General features: G+C 45.4%; 1 protein-coding gene and 1 long non-coding RNA gene across 2 annotated transcripts in view; both read right to left on the bottom strand.

Moving 5' to 3' along the window:
• ppargc1b (peroxisome proliferator-activated receptor gamma, coactivator 1 beta) overlaps positions 1-23,212 on the bottom strand; it is an 89,532-nt gene extending 66,320 nt beyond the window's left edge. The window contains exon 1 of the mRNA XM_030111110.1: positions 23,092-23,212. Coding sequence (XP_029966970.1) covers positions 23,092-23,172 — 81 coding nt within the window. The 5' untranslated portion in view covers positions 23,173-23,212. The remainder of the gene's footprint in view (positions 1-23,091) is intronic.
• On the bottom strand, positions 10,102-13,032 carry LOC115402563 (uncharacterized). The gene is made up of 2 exons (XR_003933151.1): positions 10,335-13,032; positions 10,102-10,278 (listed from the first exon to the last, which is right to left on the bottom strand). It is a non-coding gene; the product is annotated as an uncharacterized LOC115402563 (long non-coding RNA).
• Positions 23,213-23,539: the final 327 nt, after the last annotated feature.

The following is a 23,539-nucleotide window of genomic DNA, read 5'->3' as shown; positions in this document are numbered from 1 at the left end:
ACACACACACACAGAGGTAGCAGAGGGTGACTGGTGCAATCAGCGGCTCCGTCCTTGAAGGGAGTGAGGGATGCCGGGGGTGACACATCATTGCTGAGACGTTTCACGCACACACACACACACACACACATGCACACATGACATCCGTGCACAGAGCAATAAACCACAGGCCGTCTCCCCTGTCCACGTATTAACCACCTGCAAGTCCAGAACATCACTAAACCTGGAAAGTTGTGTGCAACACGGACGTGATTAGACGGCAGATTTATGGAGCCTGCCCTTAACGCTCGGCTCCGTTCGCTGACATTTGGGGTTGTTTCATTACCGAGATGAGAAATCCAGCAAAACCCCCCTTATATTCTCCTTTCTTCCCTTCTCTCTTTCATTTACCCATGCTTTTCCACTCTCTGTGCATGCTCTGTCCTTTAACCCTCCTGCCTCCTCATGCTTTTCCACGACTTTGTTTCTTGCCGTTTCTATTTTTGTATTAATTCAGAGATAATTTATACCCAATCACCTCTATTTGTTCCTTAAGTTTCCAAACATCCATTCAGACTACCTTGTTTTATTTTTCCCATGGTCCCTCAGTGGTCTTGAATGTGACGTGTTTCTCTTTCTTTGAGACAGGAGGGCAATTTTCACCTCGTTGACACAAATTAGTGCGTTTCACTTTGAAATTGAAAAAGCCTGAAATAAAAGGTTCGAGATGCACATTAGAATGAAAAATATTGCCCACCCCCGCCGCTTGTCTCATAGAGACCGGCGAGCGTGGAGAAACAGGCGTTGGGGACGCTGTTTCCGTCCATTTGTCCTTTGTCGCCGGTGTCTGGAGACGCTGCTTGAGGAGATTCAGACGTTAGCAGACTAGGCTGCTTAGTCAAATGTGAGGAGATAACCTGGGCTTAGTGGCTTAACACATACAGATTTAGTCCAGCGCAACCAGTTTGCAACGCTCTGGAAGTTCCAGTCCGACGCGCCGCTGCGTCTCAGTCCAACCGCTAAAAATGTCACCGCACACTCAAACGATCAGGGAGCGCTTAAACTGCTACTCTTTATTCTCAAAATATGCGACTTTTTGTTTCAACAGACAGTCACAAATGTTTTAAGACCAAGAAATATGACCTAAAAGGAAACAGTTAATCAGTTTCCCAGCCTCTCTACAAGTAGTGACCAGAATAAAAATGCAACAATGCAACAAAAAGCACAAAGAACTAGAAATGACTCCAGTAAACAGTCAAACTCTGTGTTTCAATATCCAAATATTCATCCTATTGTGTGAAACAGCATGAAAATAAATGAGCTTTCCCACAATGCTCTGTTGAAATGGTTTACTTCCTTCATGACACTTTGCAGGTGTTGTTCATCTGACGCTTTCTGGGTACTTTTGAAAGGAGCTGAAGGCATTTTTACAGCGTCAGCAGCAACATAAAAGCAATTTTAACTCGTCTCACAGATGGGTGGATGTATGATATTCGCCACAAATCAGAATAACAGTCGGCACTGAGATAAACACTGGGATGAGCACACAGAGGCGCACCTTAATAACAGAAGGCTCCTCGAAAAACTGAGTTCGGAGGGGAAAGAAAAAGCAGATAGAAGCAAGAGGGGAAGCAGGCAGCTGGAGGACAGGAGAGGAGTGCGGAAGAAGGGAATGGGACACCTGATAAGTGGGGAGAGAGGAAAGGAAACAAGGAGACGAAATGAGGAAAGAGGAGACCCAAGTGTCCACACTGATATTGATGAATCAAGAGAATCCAAGAGGATTTGATGGATTCTGGCGATGTAAACTGCTGCAAAGCAAGATTATCTGATAAATACACACACACACACACACACACACACACACACACACACACACACACACACACACACACACACACACACACACACACGCATGCATACACAAACAAAAACGAGCAAGCACTAGTAAGAGGAATCAAGCGAAGTGAGATTATGAAGTGTGTGTGTGTGCGCGCGCGCACGCATGTGTGCGGCTTCGCTGCTGCTGGACAGCGCACGTGACGGAGAGACTCATGCAGCAGCAGAGCCATATTAGGTAGAGAAGAAAGAGGAGAAACAAAGACATAGATGTAGACTTTGTACTGCAACCTTTCACCTCCCAGTTTATCTCTAAATACAGCTCTGTGGAAAGTGAACCTGCTTCTGAGAGGCTGACGAAACAAGTGTGTGTGTGGGTGTGTGTGTGTGTGTGTGTGTGTGTGTGTGTGTGTGTGTGTGTGTGTGTGTGTAAGTGTGTTTCACTGCAGCTGTGCCAAATACAAAAAAATATGTGTGTATGTGCATGTGTATTTAAGTGTGTGTTCATCACACATGAAGCCGCGCGGGCTTTGAACTTCCCAGCTGTCCCATCAAAAGATCTGCTTCCTCTCTACACACACACACACACACACACACACACGCACACACACACACACACACACTTATTTTGCCATTATGTTAGCCTGGCTTGCAAAAAACTCACTAAAAACACATGCACACACACTTGTCCTCATTGTAAAAGCACACGCACACACACACACACCACACACAAAACGCTCTCTTTTGTTTTGCCATCACGGCTTCAGTTGCTCAGATAAAAACACACACTTCATCTCTGTGCTGATTCCCTTGATTTCACTTTTTTCATCAGTCAGTCATTTCAATTCAAATACAGAAAACAAAAATGCGTTTTATGAATCATGAGACATTTAAGGTCGCACACGGCACAGAGAGCTGCAGCGATGACGCATTTCTGTCATCTCTATTCAAAAATGAGCACCGAGCAGGATCCCTCCATAAAAACCCAGTTAGACATTTCCACTGGTTTATGGGCTGTCGCAGAGAATCTAGTTTGAGGAGTAAAGCTGCACCAAAGACTTGACTTCAGAGACACAACGCCGCTCGTAAAGAATCCACTTGTTGCTGCACTGAGCTTAAAACTTCCTTCCAGAAACTAGAATGATTCTGGAACATGAATCAAATAATGTTGAAACTGAGGTTAAGCCTAACTTCTGGCTCACAGCGTCCACCACCAAAAGAGATGCTCTAGCAAATATTTGGATTTTCCGACCCTTGATAATCAGTTAATACAACAGTTTTCCTTTCCTAAGACGAAGGTGACGATGCCTCGTATTCCTGGTTCGCTGTTGCTGTGACCTGCCAATGTGTCTGCAGCAAATCTTTCACCTGGAAGCCTGAAAATGGCCTTCGCACACGCACACGTGCACACACACACACACACAGACTGTACACAGGTACCAGGTTAGCTGTGAAATGTCGCAGTAAATAACACACAATGTGGAACAGCCAGCTGATGTAAGACCTTGTGTATGTGTGTGTGTGTGTGTGTGTGTGTGTGTGCGCGCGTGTGCGTGTGTGTGTGTGTGTGTGTGTGTGTGTGTGTGCGTGCGCGCGCACATGGGACCATGTTTATAGTGGCAGAACGACCTTCACGCCACCACTTCATTCTCTTACCAAACCACCCTCATTCCGCTGTCCTTTCTGTACACACACGTGCACAAAATTCACACAATGTGTGTGTGTGTGTGTGTGTGTGTGTGTGTGTGTGTGTGTGTGTGTGTGGGCGCTCGCTCAGGTTCTAGGGAGAATCAGGCAGATATGTGGCTTTAATAAACAGTCCTGATGCATCGGAGGAGCGCTGCATTTGTTCAGTTTCTCCTTCGCACCCATCAAAACACACAGTTCAAGAAAATGGGGATGAATTATGGACGCACAACCCTGTCACTCCACCAATTTGCAAATTTGTGGGTGTTGACGAGCTGTAAAGTGTGAGTGTGTGTGTGTGTGTGTGTGTATGTGTGTAGGCTGTACTTATGCAAGCGTTAGTCATCTCAGCAGTCTTGACATTTCTTTCCATATGAGAGCAAAGGAGGCAGATTTGCTTCCACTCAATCACAAACTGATCAGGATTATTGCTGCTCCCAGTAATCCAACATCACAGTCCTACCTCACTGCGGCGCACTGTTCCTGCCATTAAACCCAAATTTGCATCATCACAACTTGCATTACTGCGACTGGAAAATTCTGTAAATCTTGCATTAAAAAGACGGCGACTGCGCGCATCAATCAATACCACAGCTATTTAGGATTGCAACTCCAGAATTATTACAGCACTTAAGCTTTATATTGTTTGGAAACTTGCCCCTTGTTACCACTGGCAGCCTCGCTGCACTTTTTTGCCTTCCGAGGCCTTTGCGAGTTTTCTCCCGGCAGCCTCGTCCCACTCAATCAACAGATCAGGAAGAAAAATGGCTCCCTAAGAATACAGTGTGTCATCAAAACACTCACATCTCCATTCCACTGCCTTTTCAGGCCTTAAATGTCTGCTTGCGACCTTTTGACACATGTTATTCACTGTTTCTGAAAGCCTTTTTTGTCTCTCTCAGTCAGGACACAAAAAAACCTGCAACAATCTGTCAAAGAAGCCCATAAATCCGATAGTCCTTGCATCTTAGGGGCAGGTTGGAGAATACAGGAGAATTTAATAACCACTATGAGTGTGACCACTGAAAATTGAACCTTTAATTCTAGATGTGGATCATAAATTCTAACGGACAAGCACAGATGTTGTCGCTTTGTGTGACATCGAGTCAGAGTTAGCTCTTTCCAAGTGGAAAATCCAGAGTTCAAATCAGTATTTGTCTCACTAAAACATCATAACTTCCCTTCTTCACATCTATTCATAACTGCAGCATTACTGTATATGTATAAGTGCTCATCTCAGATGGAAACAACATACATTCACCCTCCAGGGCTCTGCAGGTAAGATGTCCACGTCACACACAATCAGCCCTTCACTGACGCTGCTGGAGAGATGGGAATCTTCAGCATGGCCGCCGGAGGGGAAATTACATCACTTAAGAGCTCTCTAGCCTGTACTGTTGTACACTCCTGCATGCTAAAGCCAATGCATCCTGCTGACGCTGATGCTAAAAACAGAACCAGTCATTTCTGGACCGTTTCTAAAGTGCACCTGTAGGGGAGAGCAGCGGAGTCTGCGGCTATGTGGCGTGTTCTGGTGCGCTGGTGGCCGCAGAGGGAGAAACACAATCAGAGGGTTGAGAAGCACAGAACGCTCTAGAAAGCTTTTCTCCGTCGGTTACCAAGGTGTTCAGCTCCTCATTCAGCCGCTGGCAACAGGGCTAATGAACCGGACCGAAGCTGCCATTCAAATGGGACCAGAACACACACACACACACACACACACACACCCACACACACACATGCACGCACACACACAGGGTGATCATTCATTCTCCCTTGTAGGCGGTCCACTACATTACCAGACAATATGGCAGCGGTAATACCACCCCAAATACGAATAAAAGCCACAAAGGGGAATAGAAGGCAGGCCCGGCTATGACCTGAGTATAAAACAGCGTTGGCCCGGTGTTCTGGCTGAAGGCCAAACAGGGCCAGGCTCTGCTGCGGGACCGAGCCCAGCCTGACCTCATTCATACGTCTCAATTTAAACACCAAACGGTTTCAGCCGGTGACACTAAGCAGGACGAATTCATGGTACATCAGGAGTTTCAAACTGTGGGAGAAGAAAATGCTCAACATCAAAACTGTCCATACTATTTTTTTTTTTTTAGAATTTGGTTATAAAAAACTGGGCAGTGAAGAGCCCAGAGAGGGGACTCAACAGAGGGACCTTCCTGTTTTGGTGTTTGACAGACATGTTAAATGGAGACTCTCTAGGATGCTAGTACAAGTTGATGTGTGTTTCTCTGATGATTGTGTTTCTCTAAAATGCAAACGAAACAACCCCATTTTCCAGAAGTATCCATCGCGGTGCTTGTCCTGCTGCCTCAGTCATCAACCGCAAAGTGACAATTTACCAGCCAAACAAGCCTATTATCATGTGTTGCTCCGCAGGACCGGACAGACCTACGCAGAGCTCCTTCACTCAGCTTCCCACTGAAACACCCGTAAAAGGCTTTCCGAGACTTTTCTAATTAGCCTATATAAAATTCGTAGAGGAAAGCACGGCCATAAATGGCCGCCTTTCAGCCCAAACGTCTGCCGGACAGCAAAACGCTGCTTTTTCTGAGCCTTGCTGCATGACTCCCCTACCGCTCCCGGCCTGACTGGACTCAGCTCTTCATTTCACTTTCATCTCAAATCTCAGTCTTAACATGAACTTTCTAATGTGCAGTGAAATCTTTCATTTTATAAGAAAAGAACAATCACGTCGTACAGTGTGAAGGTTTTCTTTTTTTTTGCATTCGACACACAGCTCCAACTCATAGAAGAAGCAATATGCACCTGAAAGCAGGGGTGCAAAAGGTCAGACAGATTTCTCTTTTTCTTGAAGTTCCATCATTTAGACGGCCACTCTCTCCAACACCTGCTTTCCTCCGCCTACATAATGAGACTCTTCCTTTCTTTTTTGCTATCTGGCTCACCCACTCCCTTCACCTGTCCCTGTCTTTTGTCGGCCTCCCCTCTTCCTCCCCCGGTCGTCTTTCCTCTTGAAATCACCTGCAGAGGAATCGATAAGCTATCAGACCATGAAGACTCACACGCTCACTATCTCCCTCTCTCTCTGTATTTCATGCTGTGTCAATTGGCTATCGGCCTGCCTCAGCCAGTGTTTGTGCTCGTCATCCTTAGTGTGTGTGTGTGTGTGTGTGTGTGTGTGTGCGCGCATGTGTGTGTTAGGGGGGAGATTTCAGCTGTGAGTGTGCACTGTCAAACCATATTTGATTGACAAAACATCCACAACTCACTTATAGTTAACTTGCACTTGTCGAGGTTAGAGAGCACGTGTGTGTGTGTGTGTGTGTGTGTGTGTGTGTGTGTGTGTGTGTGTGTGTGTGTGTGTGTGTGTGTGTGTGTGTGTGTGTGTGTGCATAGCCCCAGTAAACCAGACAGCTCCACAGTACTGGTAGAGCAATATTGAAGCGGAAGCGCGGCGCCGATAGAGGGAGATAGAGCAGCCAATGCTGACATCAAGGGGAACCAAAAACAAATCAGGAAAAGGGAAATGAGTGAAAGGAGAGAATACAGTAAATGAAGAGGAAGAGAGGGAGAGAGTCAAAGAGCAATCGGGAGGGAAGATGAATGCAAAATGAAAGAGAGAGTTGAAATGAGGTCAGGTGCCGCTGAGGAAAAAAAAAAAAAAAAAGCACAACGCTGAGCAGAGCTGAGGGAAAAGCATGAAGCCTGAGAGGAAAACACAGGGGAGGTAGGTGTGTGCGAACAATGAAAAAAAGGCAGAAAGTGAAAGGAGTGCGGTGACGGAGAAGGCTTTGAGTGGTTTGAGCGCACTGCATACAACACGTACAAAACTGCTGCGGCATCAGTTCAGTTCAGAAAATACGCAAAAACTAACAACATCAGGAACTACAGAGTTGATTTTCCAGTTTGATGGTTGAAGGATGAGCTGACATTAAAGTGCATGTAGGTCTGAACAGGAACGTGTGTGCCTGTGTGTTTGTGGTGACCTGTCAGGTCACGGTCAGCTGGACTGGTACGATTCTGTTAGGCTGCAGGGGGTCGACGCATGTCCTCATTAGTCCAGGTGGAAATCACCTCAAAGCTTCAACGAACGAGCTCGTCTAGTCAGGCCAACAACATCAGCCTGGATCAATTACCTCCATGCAAAACTTGGGTTGAGTTTTGGGTGTTCCTTTTCACACTCAAAACAAACGTTTTGAAAACACCTCCCAACTTTTCCTAAATGCTCCATGGAAACAGTAGGTATAGAGGATGGATGGATGAACTGAAGAACAGGAACACTCTGCAATAATGCAAAGTGAATTTACAAAACAATTCAAGCTGATCCAGTCTGCTGTGTTCACATGTCTGACTGTTAAACTGTCAACACACTGAATGATCAGACACCGGCCGGGGGAGGAGACACACTCAGTCTCACACACCTCAACGCTTAGCCATGTAAACGCCGTCAAAACTACACTTTAAAAAACTCCCACACGCTTACAAAGACGCCTGAAGATGCGTGCGTGTTTAAACACATACTCATGCAAACACACACTCACAAAGAAGGAATTTGGCTTAATACCCACATTGCATCACAGCAGCGGCATTCCTTGTGTCAACAGCGCCCCCGCGATGGCGTGAGGCAGGAAGCAACGAGCCGGAGTGTCAAGAGGAGGAAGGTACCACACACACACCAGCGTGGGTGGGTAAATACTCCCCGAGTGCCATCAGCAAGGCATCACTCATTTGTAATCTGTTGATGGGGATCAGGTTCTGCAGACGGAGTGGGAATCCGTTGATTACAAATCATTTCCTCATTAACCTGAACTCTGTGCTCCCCACAGGCGCGCCTCAATTTTGTGATTCCAACGATTAACGCAGAAGTGAACGCAAATTATTAGATCAACCTCTGCAGTTTGGTGTCAGAGCCTCACGTCAGCTGAGCCTCCACTGCAGGAAATTCAAAAAAAAAACCTGAACAATATTAGGTGAACATGTGATCTGCAGTTATGTTGAATATTGTGATTATGCTGTAATTAGGTTTTGCTTCTGCGGTTTCCATCAGCAGTGTTTCAGAATCAGTTTGTCATCTTTGTAGTTTTTTGGCATTTTTCATTTATTTAGAAATTTTTGTTGTGCCTCTGAGTTCTGTCCAGCATCAAAAAGGTAAAACAAATTATTCAGGCTGTCAAATACTGAGATGCTGCACATGATATGCTCAATGGTACTGCAATGAAGATGTGAAAGTTGTGAAATATTGACCTTTTTTAAAGTGTATTAGCTAAATGTTTGCATTACAACTATCATTTTAACTGTCTAAAATTATGCAGATAAATTGGCCCACTACCAAAGGAGCTATGTAAGTGTTGCTCAACTAATGAAAGTGGATAAATTATATATATAAAACACTAAATTATGCAATTAAATAATATATGGAACTCAGTTATTTGCATTTCAGATTAGGCCATTCATATTTAAGTATGATTTCCACAAATTTACATGGAAAGTATTATCATTACGTACATATTTCTGTTGATCTGAAGAATATTGCAAAAGTCCAAATTGTTAATTTCAGTATTCTAATATTGGGAGATTACGAAGTACCTATATGCAGGTTTGCATATGTCAGAAATACATACAGGAGTAAGAGTAATACGTGCACGGCACATTACTGTGTGCTTGTGCAGTGTGTGTATAATGCCATATCACTGTTGTGGATGAGAAGTGTGGTCACGCAAGCCTGAGCAGCCTTGGGAAGTAGGTCAATGAGAGATAGAGAGAGAGAGAGAGAGAGAGAGATAGAGAGAGAGAGAGAGAGGGAGAGAGAGAGAGAGAGAACTGTCAAATAACCAGTTAAAAATGAGTAGTGAGAGCACATGCAAAGGCAGACTAACCGTGGAAAGTTACCAATTGGAAACAAGTCGGATGTTTCTTTTGATGACAGCATGTGCTCACATGCAAAAGGATACTGCCTGAACCCTGACTTGTGTGTGTGTGTGTGTGTGAGTGTGTTTTCGCATGCACACCCCAAAGGAGCACAAATGGCCTCACCTCCCTCTCCCAGTATCTCGGCTGTATGCAGGTAGAAGCCTGCTTGCTTGCAGCCCACATGCATGACTCACACACTCAAGCATAAACACACACCTCTAAACTTTCCATCACTAAGCCGTGCAGAGCCTCCTGAGCCCGTCTCTGCAAGCCGACTCCACCCCGAAGTGTTTATCATTATGAATTATCAGTGAAATTACATCACATTATCAGGAGAATATATCACAATATCAGAGTTATTACATTTCGGGCTCCTACAGAGAGGCAATTTATTAAATTCTGATGAGTTACCGCATTAGAGGGCAGTTACCAAGTTTCTCCATGGCTTGTAAATTGATGTTCTTTTTTCGTTGTTGTTGCTAAATGTATTTATCTTGCAGGCTGCAGATAGGAGCAACGTTGTCCGTTTCCACTTTGATTGAGAGAGAGAGCTATCTCGGCCCTCACATGGAGACCTCCCAGTGATTATGATCGAACTGGAGGTCGCACGCGAGTCAAAAGTGAGTGATGTGATAGCGGCGAGCGCGCATCTGTGCCAAGAAATCTATTTATAACACGCAGTCTGCAGGATACACACATATTAAAGCCTTTTTTTTTTTTTTTTTTTGGAACCAGAGAAAGCAAGAATATCTAAAAATAACAACAAATGACTTTCAAAGTGGAGTAATGGAAGAAGAGAAATGCTTAGTGTGAGTTTGTGCTCTGCTGCATTGAACCATATCGAATAACATTGTACTGGGCGTGTTTCTAGATAACTGCAGCGAGCTGGAGGGGAGCGTGCGTGCGTGTGCATGCCTGTGTGTAAACGTGTGTGCTCGTACCGTCCTGCGCACGCCTCCCCTTGGCACCTGGTTGCCACAGCTATATGCCATGTTGGCATATTTGAACGTGTGTGTGTGTGTGTGTGAACTCTCAAGGGCACTGGTGTAAATGAGAGAAAAGGTTAAAGGAAATTTCCATGGCATGGTGTAAGTGAACACAGGGACAATAGGACACACACACACACATACACACACACACACACACACACACACACACACAGACCGTTGCTGTGCCCTTGTGTGTGCAGTAGAGTCGACAGTGGAGATAAACCAACTGTCATTCTGTTGAGACTATAAACAGTTTGTGTGTCCAACTCTTTAAAACCAACAAATCTGCTTAACCATCACATGATTTTTTTTTTTTTTTTTTTTTACTGCCAGTACCAGCTACTACTTCTACTGCCAGTACGGCCAGCCTGTTGCTCCTCCGAGCTCAGAACCACAACAGCCACGAGCATCAGGGCCTTTTTTAGTAATCCAAGCGGAGCCCCACAGCTTCAGACACTCTTGAACTGACATATCATGACTACTTAAAGACAGGAGACAACAACCAGCGTCTTAACTACCGACTCCCACTGCTGCTGCTGCTACTGTTAAAACAGTGGAGCGCATGTAACCTGCTAATACTAGCGGTTTAATCGCTGTTATTGTACATACCAATAAAGCTGTTTCCACAAAACACGAGTAATCCCATTAATCCTGCTGTTTGCACTATAGCTGTTAACACAGTTGCTTTGAAAGTCATGAAAAGCTGCACTTAAAGTGATTACATAAGGGACAACCCCAAAGTATCACTCTGTGCTCATTCCATTGAACGGAATACGATCATTCATTTCATTCTTTTGTTTCGTTGCATCAGAACATATACTACATTGTAAAAGGAGGATCTCTACTACTCTGGCATGAGAATCTAGCAATCATCTCTAAAGTTTTGTGAGTTGCTAGATCATTAACAGTCTTCCTTCTAGTTGTGAATTCCTGATTTACTGTTTACTCAGTCGTCCCACCTCCGTCAAACTTCATCAATGTTAACGTGTCTGCGGTGCCGACGCTAAGTTGCGTCTTCAATCCCAGACGCCACCGGACGGATTTACCCACTGACAGCAACTTGTAATCCTTAAACTTGTGGACCATGAGTTGTAATCACATCCAATAATCCTGCTCAACCAGTGGATTATTGGGAGGGAAGGGAAGTGCTGTTGCATACATTTTGGCGAGTCAGAGGCCCGGCGCGCCACGCACCTGCAGGTATTCCTCTGTATGTCCCACCTATTTGGGCCGGCAAGCTATAGCGTGGGTGTTGGAGGAGTGATGATGTGTTTGTGCATTTGGGCGCTTGCCCATCCACGGTCCAGACATCTTTACAACTCGATCTGTCTGACGGTTAAGTCGGGGCGAGCCCCAGCCAAAACACTGGCACCATGTCAAAACGGAGAGAGACAGAGGCACAGACAGAGATGGAGACTTATGCTCGGGCTCCGACAGAGCCCAAACTAATATCCGAGCGGCGTTCACACCTCCAGCCCTCGCACAACTCTCATTCATCTTCCATGTTTTATTACAGTGTAAAGCAAAATCAAAGTCTCAATTTAACAGCAGCCCGAAGAGTCAAAGTCTATTTTCTTTAACTGTGGCAGTCTGCGATCGTGCCTTGCTTTTTACAGCTGTCAACTCACCTGAAGCATGGCTCAAGCCTCAGTCTGAAGGCCACTTTCAAAAGAGTCCAAATGTTCTCCAATTCTAATCACGGGCATCATAAAAGCTTCTAATTCTGCCACACCAGACGCCTCCTGATGAAGGTATTTTCAGGGTAAAACGCTTGCCAAAGCTGTGGCCATTTTTCTTTTCACTATGCTTTTAAATATTAGCAGAAATAAATGGGACACTGTGCAATCCAACCAACTTTTTTATATCTCTTCAACGCTTCAAATGTCACTTCTGGAGCTGACGGTGGAGCAGAGACTGACATGCTGCTCTTTGTAATGCTGGTGTTCGCTGTGATTATTAACATCCCTCTCATCTCATCTGCCTCTCATCTCAGATTTTAGCAACAGACACAACCCTGGGTAAGCTCTTTCTGCTTTAAAATAAGACATTTCCCTGGTGGCTGGCCCAGCGATAAATCAGGTAACAGAGGAGGAGAGCTTTAAAGAAATAGGGCAGCCGGCGAGCTCGGCAACCGCTGGGCCTCCGCATGCTTCCCTACAAAGCTCTGAGCTGCTGGGCAAGATTGGATTCCCTCTCCTTCAAGCCTCGGCTATCTCCCTTAGGTATTGTGTACGAGTGTACAGTGTGTGCGCAACATGTGTGTGTGTGCAAAGAATGACAAATAAGCTCACGTTCGTGTTGACACTATCAATACAGCAACACCTTCCCTGTGATGAATACAAATCACCAGTAAAGGTTACCTAAGGACACATGACACGCGCACACACACATACGCACACATAAAAATGTTTTTATAAAAATAATAAAGAGGTCAGAGGTGAGGAATATAATTGATTGGAAATGAATGGATTTGAGTCAGTTCTGTACTGAAACTGTACCAACACCCCCATCCTGTCATTGTATGCATATTGAAAAATGTACAATTGACCACAAGTCCACAGTATCGACCCGTTGAAACAAAAAGTCGAGATAACATGCACTTTGGTAATAATGTACCCACCTGATTCTGTAATAGCCATCCAAAGTGTTGTGATTGTAAGGCCAACGCGACACACCGAGGTAATGGAAAAGACTGCTGAGCACGGACAGATCAACACTTCACGGATCACAGAATACAATAGAATTCACCTCCATCTTCATGTTGTGTATGGAACCAGCTGCAGAAACATATATATCTTATGATAAATGGGGACAGCAACCTGCTGAGAACGCAGAACCGACTCAACATGAGTGTCAAGGATTGAAAAAACAAAAAATAATGCAGAGACTGTGTTAATAAGAGTGCTTTGTTTTTGGTGAATGAGTCAACTAATGTTTCAGAAAGGGACTGTTACCAAGTTCTATTAATGTCATGAAAAGAAACATGATCATTTGGCTTCCTGGTTCAAAACCTGGTGGCAAAAAAGCAATAATGAGTGCTTGAGTGACTGTCTGTACGGCCTGTTCGATATCAGTCCTTGCCCCCTTCAGCCACAACCTGGAAAAACATACCTGAATTTGGGAATTGTTGGTACAGAATCCAGACAAATGGGTGGATTGATCGAAAAATCCCCCAAACTGATAAAGGTGCTATCAAGCCAGCAGAACTATCCCCCTGAACCTGCTCTCTGTTGGCACATCAAATGGCTAAATGGGATTAAAATGTTGATTTACAACAACAAATATCCAAAATGTTGAAAATTGGTGTGTTCAGCTAGCAGTCTAAATGCATCATAAAGATAAGAACCGTGATAAGATACAAAAAAAGGAAGCGGATACGATGAGTGGTGATAACGGTGGATCGCAGCACTGACTGAAAAGTACGTAATCTGCATTAAAACCATAGCCTGGAGAGGGACAGCGAAAGGAAGGCAAATCAGATGAGATGGAGAAGAAATTTACATCTTCACATCCCACTCTGGTTTGAGTCACAGCTAGAACGGCGGCAACCTGGAACATGGCGACAAACCGAATAGATTTTCATATAAATCAAGACGGCAAAAGGCAGAGAACGAATGCTTGATGCGACTCCCGGTCACTGGCCACCTTCTCCTGTAGGATCCTTCTTTACGTCGCGTGTTTCGTCTTCTTCTCCACCACTGTATCAGTTCTCACTGCGATACACGCGACAAAGTCGCTGTGCGTGTTGAACTCTTTGCATGGCTGAGTGCGACTCTGCTGCTGCACCTCAGGGGAAGAAGAACGGCGCGGAAAAGCCCGCAGACGGCGTGCAAGCCAGGATGAGAAACTGGATCCACAGATTCTGCAGCGGCACCCAGTTTCTTCTGCTGACACGGTGGCCTCCGCTGTAAGCATTTATTCCACTATGAGTCTCTCTGGGGAGCGGAAGTCATGTAAGTGACGAAACTGTCAAGTCAAATAGAGTGGTGCCGGAGGAAGCCTTAAAAACTGGAGAAAAGTTAGTAGCTCTGAGGATCTCTTGGATACTTTTTTGGTTCGAAAGCTGATTTCAGGTCTGTGGTAGCTTTTCAATGAGATATTCACTCTGGCAATGATGTTAAACTGCTGGTGGGTTCTAAAAATACACGTATCCTGCAGCACCTCTTACGAGATGTACTACCACTATTGGTCCATCTTCCAAGCTTGCCTTATCAAAGCTATCGTGGCGGGGAGCTACTGCAAAGCCTTTCACAGCCAGCAATCCCAACACTACCCACACACTTACATTTACGAGCAATTTGGAGTCACCCGTCAGTCTGACAAGCACATCTATGGACAGCGTGAGGCAGGGTTGAGGCAGATACATGCTTACATAGCCACCTACAGGCAATTTGGAGTCACCCATCAACGTAACATAAGTGTCTTTGGATTACAGCAAACCAGAAATGAATGGCTCTGAGGTTTGATTTGATCACTGCCAAAAGCCCAAACCACTACCAAATGGTGCTCACTGCCTGTGTTAAGCCAAAAAAAGGAACTGGAGCAGTCTGATACAGTGCTGCTCGTAGAAGAGCAGAAATAAAGAAGTATTGTGTGACTGTGTTTTTCCCCAAAACTATGTAGGTCAGTAAACCTTTGAAAGTTTATCCCTCTTTGTAAAACAGGCTAAAGGTCAACGACCCCGCCGAGCTCTGTACAGGAGACAAATGAAGCCAGATAATTATAATCAAGTGCAAATGACAAAACAAACTACGAAACATTTTCTACTGCGAACAATGCGAATCTGGATGATGTCTCTTGTCGCAATATCTCCTGTGTGATAACTGTGAGCTGCGAAATTAATCATAATAAAACTGCAATCTGAATGAAATCCATGCTGCCATCTTTTCATTAGGAGGGACGATCTGTTGCATCAAATCAACTTCTTCTCATTACTCCTGAGCTGCAAAAACAAATTAAACAACTGCATTATGCTGCCCGACAAAACAAATACACTCATATGATAAAGGAGTCTGAAACGCAACACGAAACTGTAAAAACTTGTTGACCAAATTAATCTAAGACAAGAAATGAAAGTAAAATAGAGCATCCAAACAAAAACTTTAATTCTTTTAGATGGGAATATTGGATGCAAAGACAACAACACAAAATAATTTACAAATTCCTTCCGCAGCAGTATAGTCTTACATCGCAACCTCATATTTCACTATTATTGCGTTAACAAGGCCACTGAAACCACCGGGAACACAGTTTTCAGGTATTTATTTCCTTTTTAAAAGGTCTGACGAGCAACCAGAAGATTACCTTTCAAAGATACTCCCGCTTGCTTTAACTTCCTCAAAAGACGGGAGAATACAGGTCGGTTTTTCTGGTTAATAAGAAGCGGAACAGCTCTGATATGTGTGCCTGAGCGTCGGCTGCGATGCCAAGCAGGCCTGGGTGAGCAGCTGACGAATCACCACCTAATTAATTATTGAAAGACCCCTCACCTGCCATTGCTCGCATGTTAGCTAGGAATGGTACATCCGAACATGTGACACACGGGAACATGGAAACACACACATGCACGCGGGAGTGCACGCCCCGTCGGGGGGTCAGCGTCTAAGCCGGATGCCTGATGAACCTCAGAGGGATTTGGGAGGAAGTCAACGTATTCCCATCGCCCACACTGACGCACACGAGCACAGAGGCTCCTCACACACACACACACTTGCAGTTAACACTGCACAGTTACACTTCCACGCCCTCACTTCCATCAGGCACCTTGGTTCGGCACCACAGCAACCACCAGCTCGCAGCCAGGCCTCTGCAGCGCTGGAATAAGAAGCATTGCCCACAGCAGAGCCAATTGTAGTGGCAACCGAGCGGGGGTCTATTGGCCATATCGATTTAACACTTTACCATTCGTCTTAACAGAAAGAAAATGTAATGTCACAACACATATGCTGTTAGTCTAACTCAGTCGGCCACAAACTGGCAACGACCACAGCGCCGAGTGCATGTCTGAAATAATACCCTTTCCCTATCGTATTCCCTCAGATTACGGTCAGGGGAACATTTTGTTCCATCTGCAGACACGTCTTGACACTCTGTTCTCACAATAACTCCCGAACCGGTGAGCTGGATTAGTTTCACTGAATCAAAACTAACATGGAGAATCTTCCAGAACGCCTTACGCGCGCATTCGCGGACATGCCGCATCCTTCCCTGGAAAATGCATGCTCACCTGTGCGCGTGCACGTGTAATTGGCTGCGCATGAGTGTGCGACTGTACGTGTGAGTCCAGCGCGGAGTGACAGAAGGGACAGGTGAGTCACTGTAGGGCTGCGAGCTGAACACATTGCACTGCAGCACTGCACATCACGACTCAGACGGAGCAGACACAGCCGGAGAGATAATGGCACAGAACTGGGCATGAAAGGCACGACGACGCCACAAAAAAAAAAAACTGCGAAAGGAAGAGAAACAACACAAAAAGCCCCCACCCCCCCAAAAAAAACAAAAAAAAACGCATGCAGGGCGAAGGTGACAGGAATGATGTAGGTGAGGAGAGCGGGCCTGGCTGTCCCTGGCACAGTGTAAATCCCAGTCGCTGCCAATAACACCTGTATCCATCACTGCTGTGTGGAACTTCAAAGCCCTGTTATTTATACACCTGTCTGTCTGCCGCCCTGCCTAACTGTCTGGATCCCTCACTCTTCTCCTGTCACTGTCCTGTTTAAATCCAATTTATTGGCCTACATGGAGAAAGCGATGCGTGCTCGCCGACTGAGGGAGTAGTTAACGCCCCTCAGTCTTTCATCTTCCGCCAGGACTGATCCACACTCTTCTTTTTTTTTATAACATTACAGATCAAATGTCAAGCAAAAAGTGATGGGGTGTGCATAAACCGTGCTCATTATTGCACATACTCATAACGTAGGCTGTTTTTGTTCTTATTATCTTTTTACTTACTTTAGAATTCTGCGTGTTAACCAAAGTTTGGGAAGTCGCACCGCTCCCCTGAAATCACCTCCAACATAAACTGAATCACTTTTATTGTGACATGAATTAGCCTGAAACGGTACAAAGAGGTTACTTCGATGCAAATTACGGAGAAGTTATGAGTTCGGCGCCATAACAATGCACAAGTAAACATTTTAAAAATGCATCTTTCCCAGCAGAATGAAGTCAATCCCACAATCCGGCTAAACGTGGGCAGTGAGGGACTGTGCGACTTCCGATCCGAAATTGGATAGGCTCACCTGATAGCCAAGGGATGAGAGCCGACCGGCTGCCACGTAGGAGTGTCTTCACACACACATTCACACTCACGCACACACACATACACAGGGGCAGCACGGTTATTGGATGAAGTGCTGACTGACAGTATACAGCGGCAGAGTAATGGCTTTAATGTTTATTAACTTTTCCATTTTGGTACTTGTAGGCGTTGTTTCAGAGACGCAATCAACATTTCATACACTTAAGACAGGAGTTTTTACCTTGATTAGTCTACCTGTAACATGTAGCTCGGGGCTCGGAGGAAGCAGACATGGAGGCAGTAAGTAATTGGATGATGTCTTGAAATAGCGTCAGATATTTTAACAAGATTTTTTAATTCCCAGATACACGCTATGCTACTCTCTCCAGCTGAGTTCGTTGCCTTCAGTGTGTTTTCAGGCAACACACCTCCAATTAAGCGTGCAATCAATGTGTGCGTGGAACTGAAGTTTAGATTTCATTTGGACAGAAAGCAATCTTTATTAATTCCACGCGATAAAGAACCTCTAAATCCCAGATTTCATCAATCACTTTGGGCCTTTTTTTAGATCTTGCCAAACTTTGACAGCATAACAGTGGCAGAGACTAGCCTGGTATACTTGGCAATTAATTTTTTTTTTACGATCCCTGGGCTGAAACTGGTGCAACTATTTAAACAACTTGACCTCCAGATCTGAGGAGATCTTCAAAAATAAACTTGAAAAAGAAAGACACGTGTTTTCGAAGCACATGTGGGCGACTTTCCCTGTATTCTGATCTTAGAGGTAAACATAATTTACATGCTTGATTCCAACGTTCTTTCACTGGGAGCCAACGCATGTGATTTACATTCACATGTGACTTTTCTCCGCGGGAGAGCTGTTGTTTGACTGAGCAGCGGAGCAGAGCGGAGCAGCCAGAGGTAATATTTTACCAGCAGTGCGCCCTGTGGCTGGTTGCGTCCTGTTGCAGCGGGATGTGGAGGTTGATGTTAGGGTTGACCTGATCTTCCCAGAGTCGTTCCCCTGGGCGGACATGGACTGGCCCTCAACGCCCGATCAATGATTACCCCAGACAGAGGTCTGAGAGACCGGCTCCAATCTAAAGCAACCTTTCAACGGGTTGAGTCATGTAGTTGGAGATAAAAGGAAAAAAAAAATCTTATAAATCATATAAAATGATCTACACTGATCATCAGCCAAAACATTATAACTGGTTCATATCCAATAAACTGTGAAGCACTGTATATTCAGACAACGCAGGCCAATCTTCATGTGCATAAATAAACTCTCCTCACTGTCACTGGTTATAATGTTATGGCTGATGGGTGTGTGTATTCAGGGGACAAGGTCTACTAGTCGTGACACTTTCCTTTTAAGAAAACTGATGATGATGAAGAACTTCACAATGGTTCCCGCTGACTTGGTATGGTATCAGCATCAGAACATGCAGATAATAAGAACTTATCTGTCAGAAAGTGAACTAATAAAACTGCCTCCTTAGTTTTTCTGACATTGTAAAATAGTTGGGATAATTTGGGTAACACATCCTTTCCATCAGTTTCCATGAGGCTAGTATTTTCAAGCTCACAGAAAAACGAACAACTGAGTGTGACTGACAGACGGCTAGCCGCCCTCACTCCCCTTAGTTTTTTTTAATCTTCTGTCAGATAAAAACATCATTTAGGTATTTCCACATCAGACCCCCTCCCCTTCCTTTAAAACAGTGTCAAACACCAGGTGAGTCATCCTGCCCTTGAGGGCTTTCACTATTTCTGCATTCATCACGAATGCATGTGCAGTTTTGCTGCTGTCTCTTCTACACTAACAGCAGCGCTGCTTTCAAATCCCATCCACTGGAAGTAGGTTATGCATATTCAAAGCAGTTGGCAACAGAGAAGGCCAGCTAAACGGGGAGCACAAGCTCTCAGTCTCGATGCCGTTTTACCATCTGTAAATAATACACAGGTATGAAGCAGCGTCAAAACATAATGGTGTGTTTAACATGGCACTTTTCTTCTTTGCCTCATGATATGCAAGATAAGCAGTATTATGGAACTGTCTGACCGTCACCTCCGCCAGCAGACAGCTTCCCGCACAGTTTCACTTTGGCGAAACTGTGCGCCGACGTAAAGTCCGAGGAATGATAGAAAAACAGTGCAGCAGTTTCAAATATAAATGCAGAGTTGATGGTGTCCCTTAATGGAATCCATCACACAATCAGCCCTGACCTTTCCACTGACTTGACTATGAATGTTAATGTGTGAAAAAGGAAGAAACAGAGAATATTTTAGCTAGAAAATCACACGAGAATGAGAGGCTCATTCTCACTTGGAAATACTGGCTGAAATTGAAACCATTTAGTGAGAATATCTGATAAACTCCCTGAAAACAGAGAGACAAAAATGACTGGATTCAATATTTTATTGAAAAAAGAAGCAAAGAAAGAAAAGCAGTTGGTTTATGTACTGTATGTAAGTGTGAGAGAGGCTGAGACTGGACGAAAAAAAGAGAAGAGGAAGCAGTCACATGTTGGGAGGTGGAGGAGGGGCTGCCCGTCACTCCTCTACGTCAGCGGAACGCCTCCCTCCATCCCTCCCTCCCTCCACTACAACTCACATGACTGCAGCAGCCCTGTTCTGTAACTCCAGTCACGAGGATGGAGTAGTATTACAAAAACCAGCCGGCAGGGGCGAGAGGCTTACACACACACTGAGGGGAGGAGAGCGAGGGAGAGAGAGAGAGAGAGAGAGAGAGAGAGAGAGAGCAAGGGAAAGCCAACCGCCAACCCTAATAACCCCGAGTAAATATTAACATATTAACACTGCATTTGTAAAAAAGATAACCCTATCAGGCAAAACACGAACAAAGCTATGCAGCGGTGATACAATGTGCAATTTAATGGTGTAGTTATTTTTTTTTCCCTGCTACTGATTAAAGTTAGACTTTTTATTTGTCTTTCTGCAACACTCTTTTGCAGCAATTCAGCATTACAAGCTTCAACTGCCTTTTACAGGATCACAGCAGAACACCTGCTGGTGCAGGAACACAGTGTTTTCCTGCATTTCATTGCAGCAATAGCTAGATCTTTCCAAATGTAAAAAAAAAAAGCAAATAATAGATGTTAGTTTTCACAGATATCCCTTAATTCAGATTTGTTCTTTCTGGACCCTGACGTCTCCCTGGTTGCTTCAATATGCTGCACAGCGTGACTTTATCAAGGCTGTCAAGCCAGTAGGCCACCATTGTATATTGCCCATAATTGATTAAGTGCAATTTATATTTGAACTGGGAATATTGACTGCAGTGTTGACACCACAAGAGAATGCATGTTAATGAATTCATCAGTCCTGCAATAGCAGTGCATGCAGATCACGCTTGACTGACTTCACAAGACATCATCCACGGACGCCCTGCAGTTTTGATATCACTTATAATTTAGTAGATGTCACGTTCTGACCTCCATCCAGGGTATGTTATGGTTTATTCCCCCTCCCTGTTAATTGCATGTGTTCCCATTTCCCTCCAAGGTACGCTGCGTTTTTCATCCTGCACTGCACATCTATGTGGATGGGAGAAAATGTCACTGCTGCAGCTTATAAATAGTCCACAGTTTCCCTGGATCCCACCGCACACTGAATTAACCTGCTCGAGCTGCCAATCAGCTGTGACAGATCGCAGCCTCCCCCGCCAGCGCCGCCCGGCCACCCCCACAAACACGCCGTCACGTCCCCCCCCCGATGACCATGCAATCAGAGGAGCGACGAGGACCCGATGCAGTGCGGCGCGGCGAGCGCCGCAGGTCCTTGATATTCCAAAGGCAGCCTGAGCTCGCGGGGCTTTGCGTAGAGACGAAGAATAATCCGTGCGTAATTCGGAAGCGCGACTCTGCGGCCAGCCTGCGGGGAGCTGCGGCTGATCAATCTGGCCGAGCACTAAAACTAATCACTAAATCCAACTCAGAAATCTGCTAATTTCAACTTCATTTCCGTGTGCGCGCGCGCATGACAGCACATCAAACAGCCTGCATGTGTGAGTCGATCTTATAAACTGCACGCATCGTTAAACGAATCGCTTCAATTTGATGAAATCTCAACTTCTATAATTGGTAAATACCCCTCTACCGCCCCGCGTGGGGCACTTCGGTAGGAGGCTGAGGGGGATCGGTGATGAAAGTTCGTGTATTATAAAAAACAGGTGTTAGATCGTGTGCTCGCTGCACTCAGAACATTCCTGTTTTGATTACGAAAAGACGATTGGATGCCATGCACGCGCGTCAAAACCGCAGGGATCCCTACGTCTCAACAATTCCCAGCATCTTGACGCTTTCTTGCAGGAAAAAAAAAAAAAAAGAAAGAAAATAAATTCACTCCCCAGCAACACAAGTCGGTGAACATACACGTTTGTCATCCACAGCCAGGAGACTCCCTGGTTCTACTCGATTTTCGGGCAAACAGTTCCGCGAGCTGCAGGTTTTGTAACCGCGCGATTACGCAAAGGTTTGACGAAAACGCACCAACTTTCTCAGACGGGCAACATTTGCAGTGTATTGCAGTCTGATGCACCCCCCCGCCAGCACACACACACACACACACACACACACACACACACACACACACACACACACACACACACACACACACACACACACACACACACACAATGTGCTTTCCTGGAGGACAAGGAGTTGCTCAACTTCCAGGAGCATCGAGCAGGCTGCAGGGATCCAGAGATCCCCAGTTAAGCCCACGACGCGGTGGCAAGCTGCTTAAAATGAAGTGGATAAATAACTCTCCCGGTGTGTTTCAGTCTTGCCACGAGCAGACACTTTATTTAACATCCGGTTCCATACTGACAGAAAACAATACACAAATCATGTCCAACCAGGTGATCACCAACTTTTAAAAAAAAGTCAAAAGTATGATTTTTAGTGTAAATGTAGGCATTTATGTGGATTATGGGTTATTATCATATAGATATTGTGTCATAAGAGTCCTCCGGCGCAGTCCGTGCGTTCTGGGGCGCACCACGTGTCCAAGTCTCCGGCACCCAAATTAAAACTTCCCTCAAGAATGCGTCAAAAGTTTCCAAAGCGCCCCTCTGCATACCAAATAATCCTCCCGAAGCAGCAACACGCCGGCTGCTCTCCGCTTCCAGCGCCAGCACACACGCATTTACGCCTTTTCATCCGTCAAATCTGCCTCAATGCCGACGGCTGATGACATTTCCTCCGAGAAAAACACGTGAAAGCCAGACGTCAGGACAGACACATTCGCGCACACACACACACACAGAGTGCATGCACACCGAGGCACCGGGCGCACTGTGCCGGGGAGATGCTGCTGACAAGCCCGGCGCCAGGCTCGCATCAAGCGGGCAAAGCGAGCGCCACGGCCCGCGACGCGCGGAGACGCGCCCCGGTGCGCGTAGCCCAGAGTCCCGTGCGTCCACCGGGGCCGGGATCTTACCTGGCTGCCGGAGTTTTCTGTCAGGTAATTGAAGACAAAGGACGAGAGTTCCTCATCTAATAGTGGAGCGCAGTCCGCCATCTTCTAGTGAATGAGGAGCCGTGGAGTCAGAGTGGAGTATAGGAGGAGGAGGAGGAGCAGTGGGTGGAGGCCGCCTGCAGGGGGCGCATCTGTTTACACACAGACACACGGCACATTAAAAACACGCGGGGTTCCTCAAAGTGGGGTCTTGGGACCACAGGGGTTAAAACAGTATAATTACATTTAAACTACTTTCAATTTGGCCCAGTCTGCTGAGCATTAATTAAATACCATGACCGCTCATCTCATTGTCTTTACTTTAAAGGACACTATGTACCATATACATGTTTTCTTCTAATTATTTTTCTTAATAGCCACTAACAAATATCTTCATTGTCTTTTTCCACCGAAATAAAAAAGACAAGAA

This window comes from Salarias fasciatus, chromosome 2 (assembly GCF_902148845.1).
Source record: "Salarias fasciatus chromosome 2, fSalaFa1.1, whole genome shotgun sequence".
Classification (NCBI taxonomy): Eukaryota; Metazoa; Chordata; class Actinopteri; order Blenniiformes; family Blenniidae; genus Salarias; species Salarias fasciatus.
The sequence above is the reverse complement of the archived record's forward strand: the minus strand, read 5'-3'. Positions and strand labels throughout refer to the sequence as shown.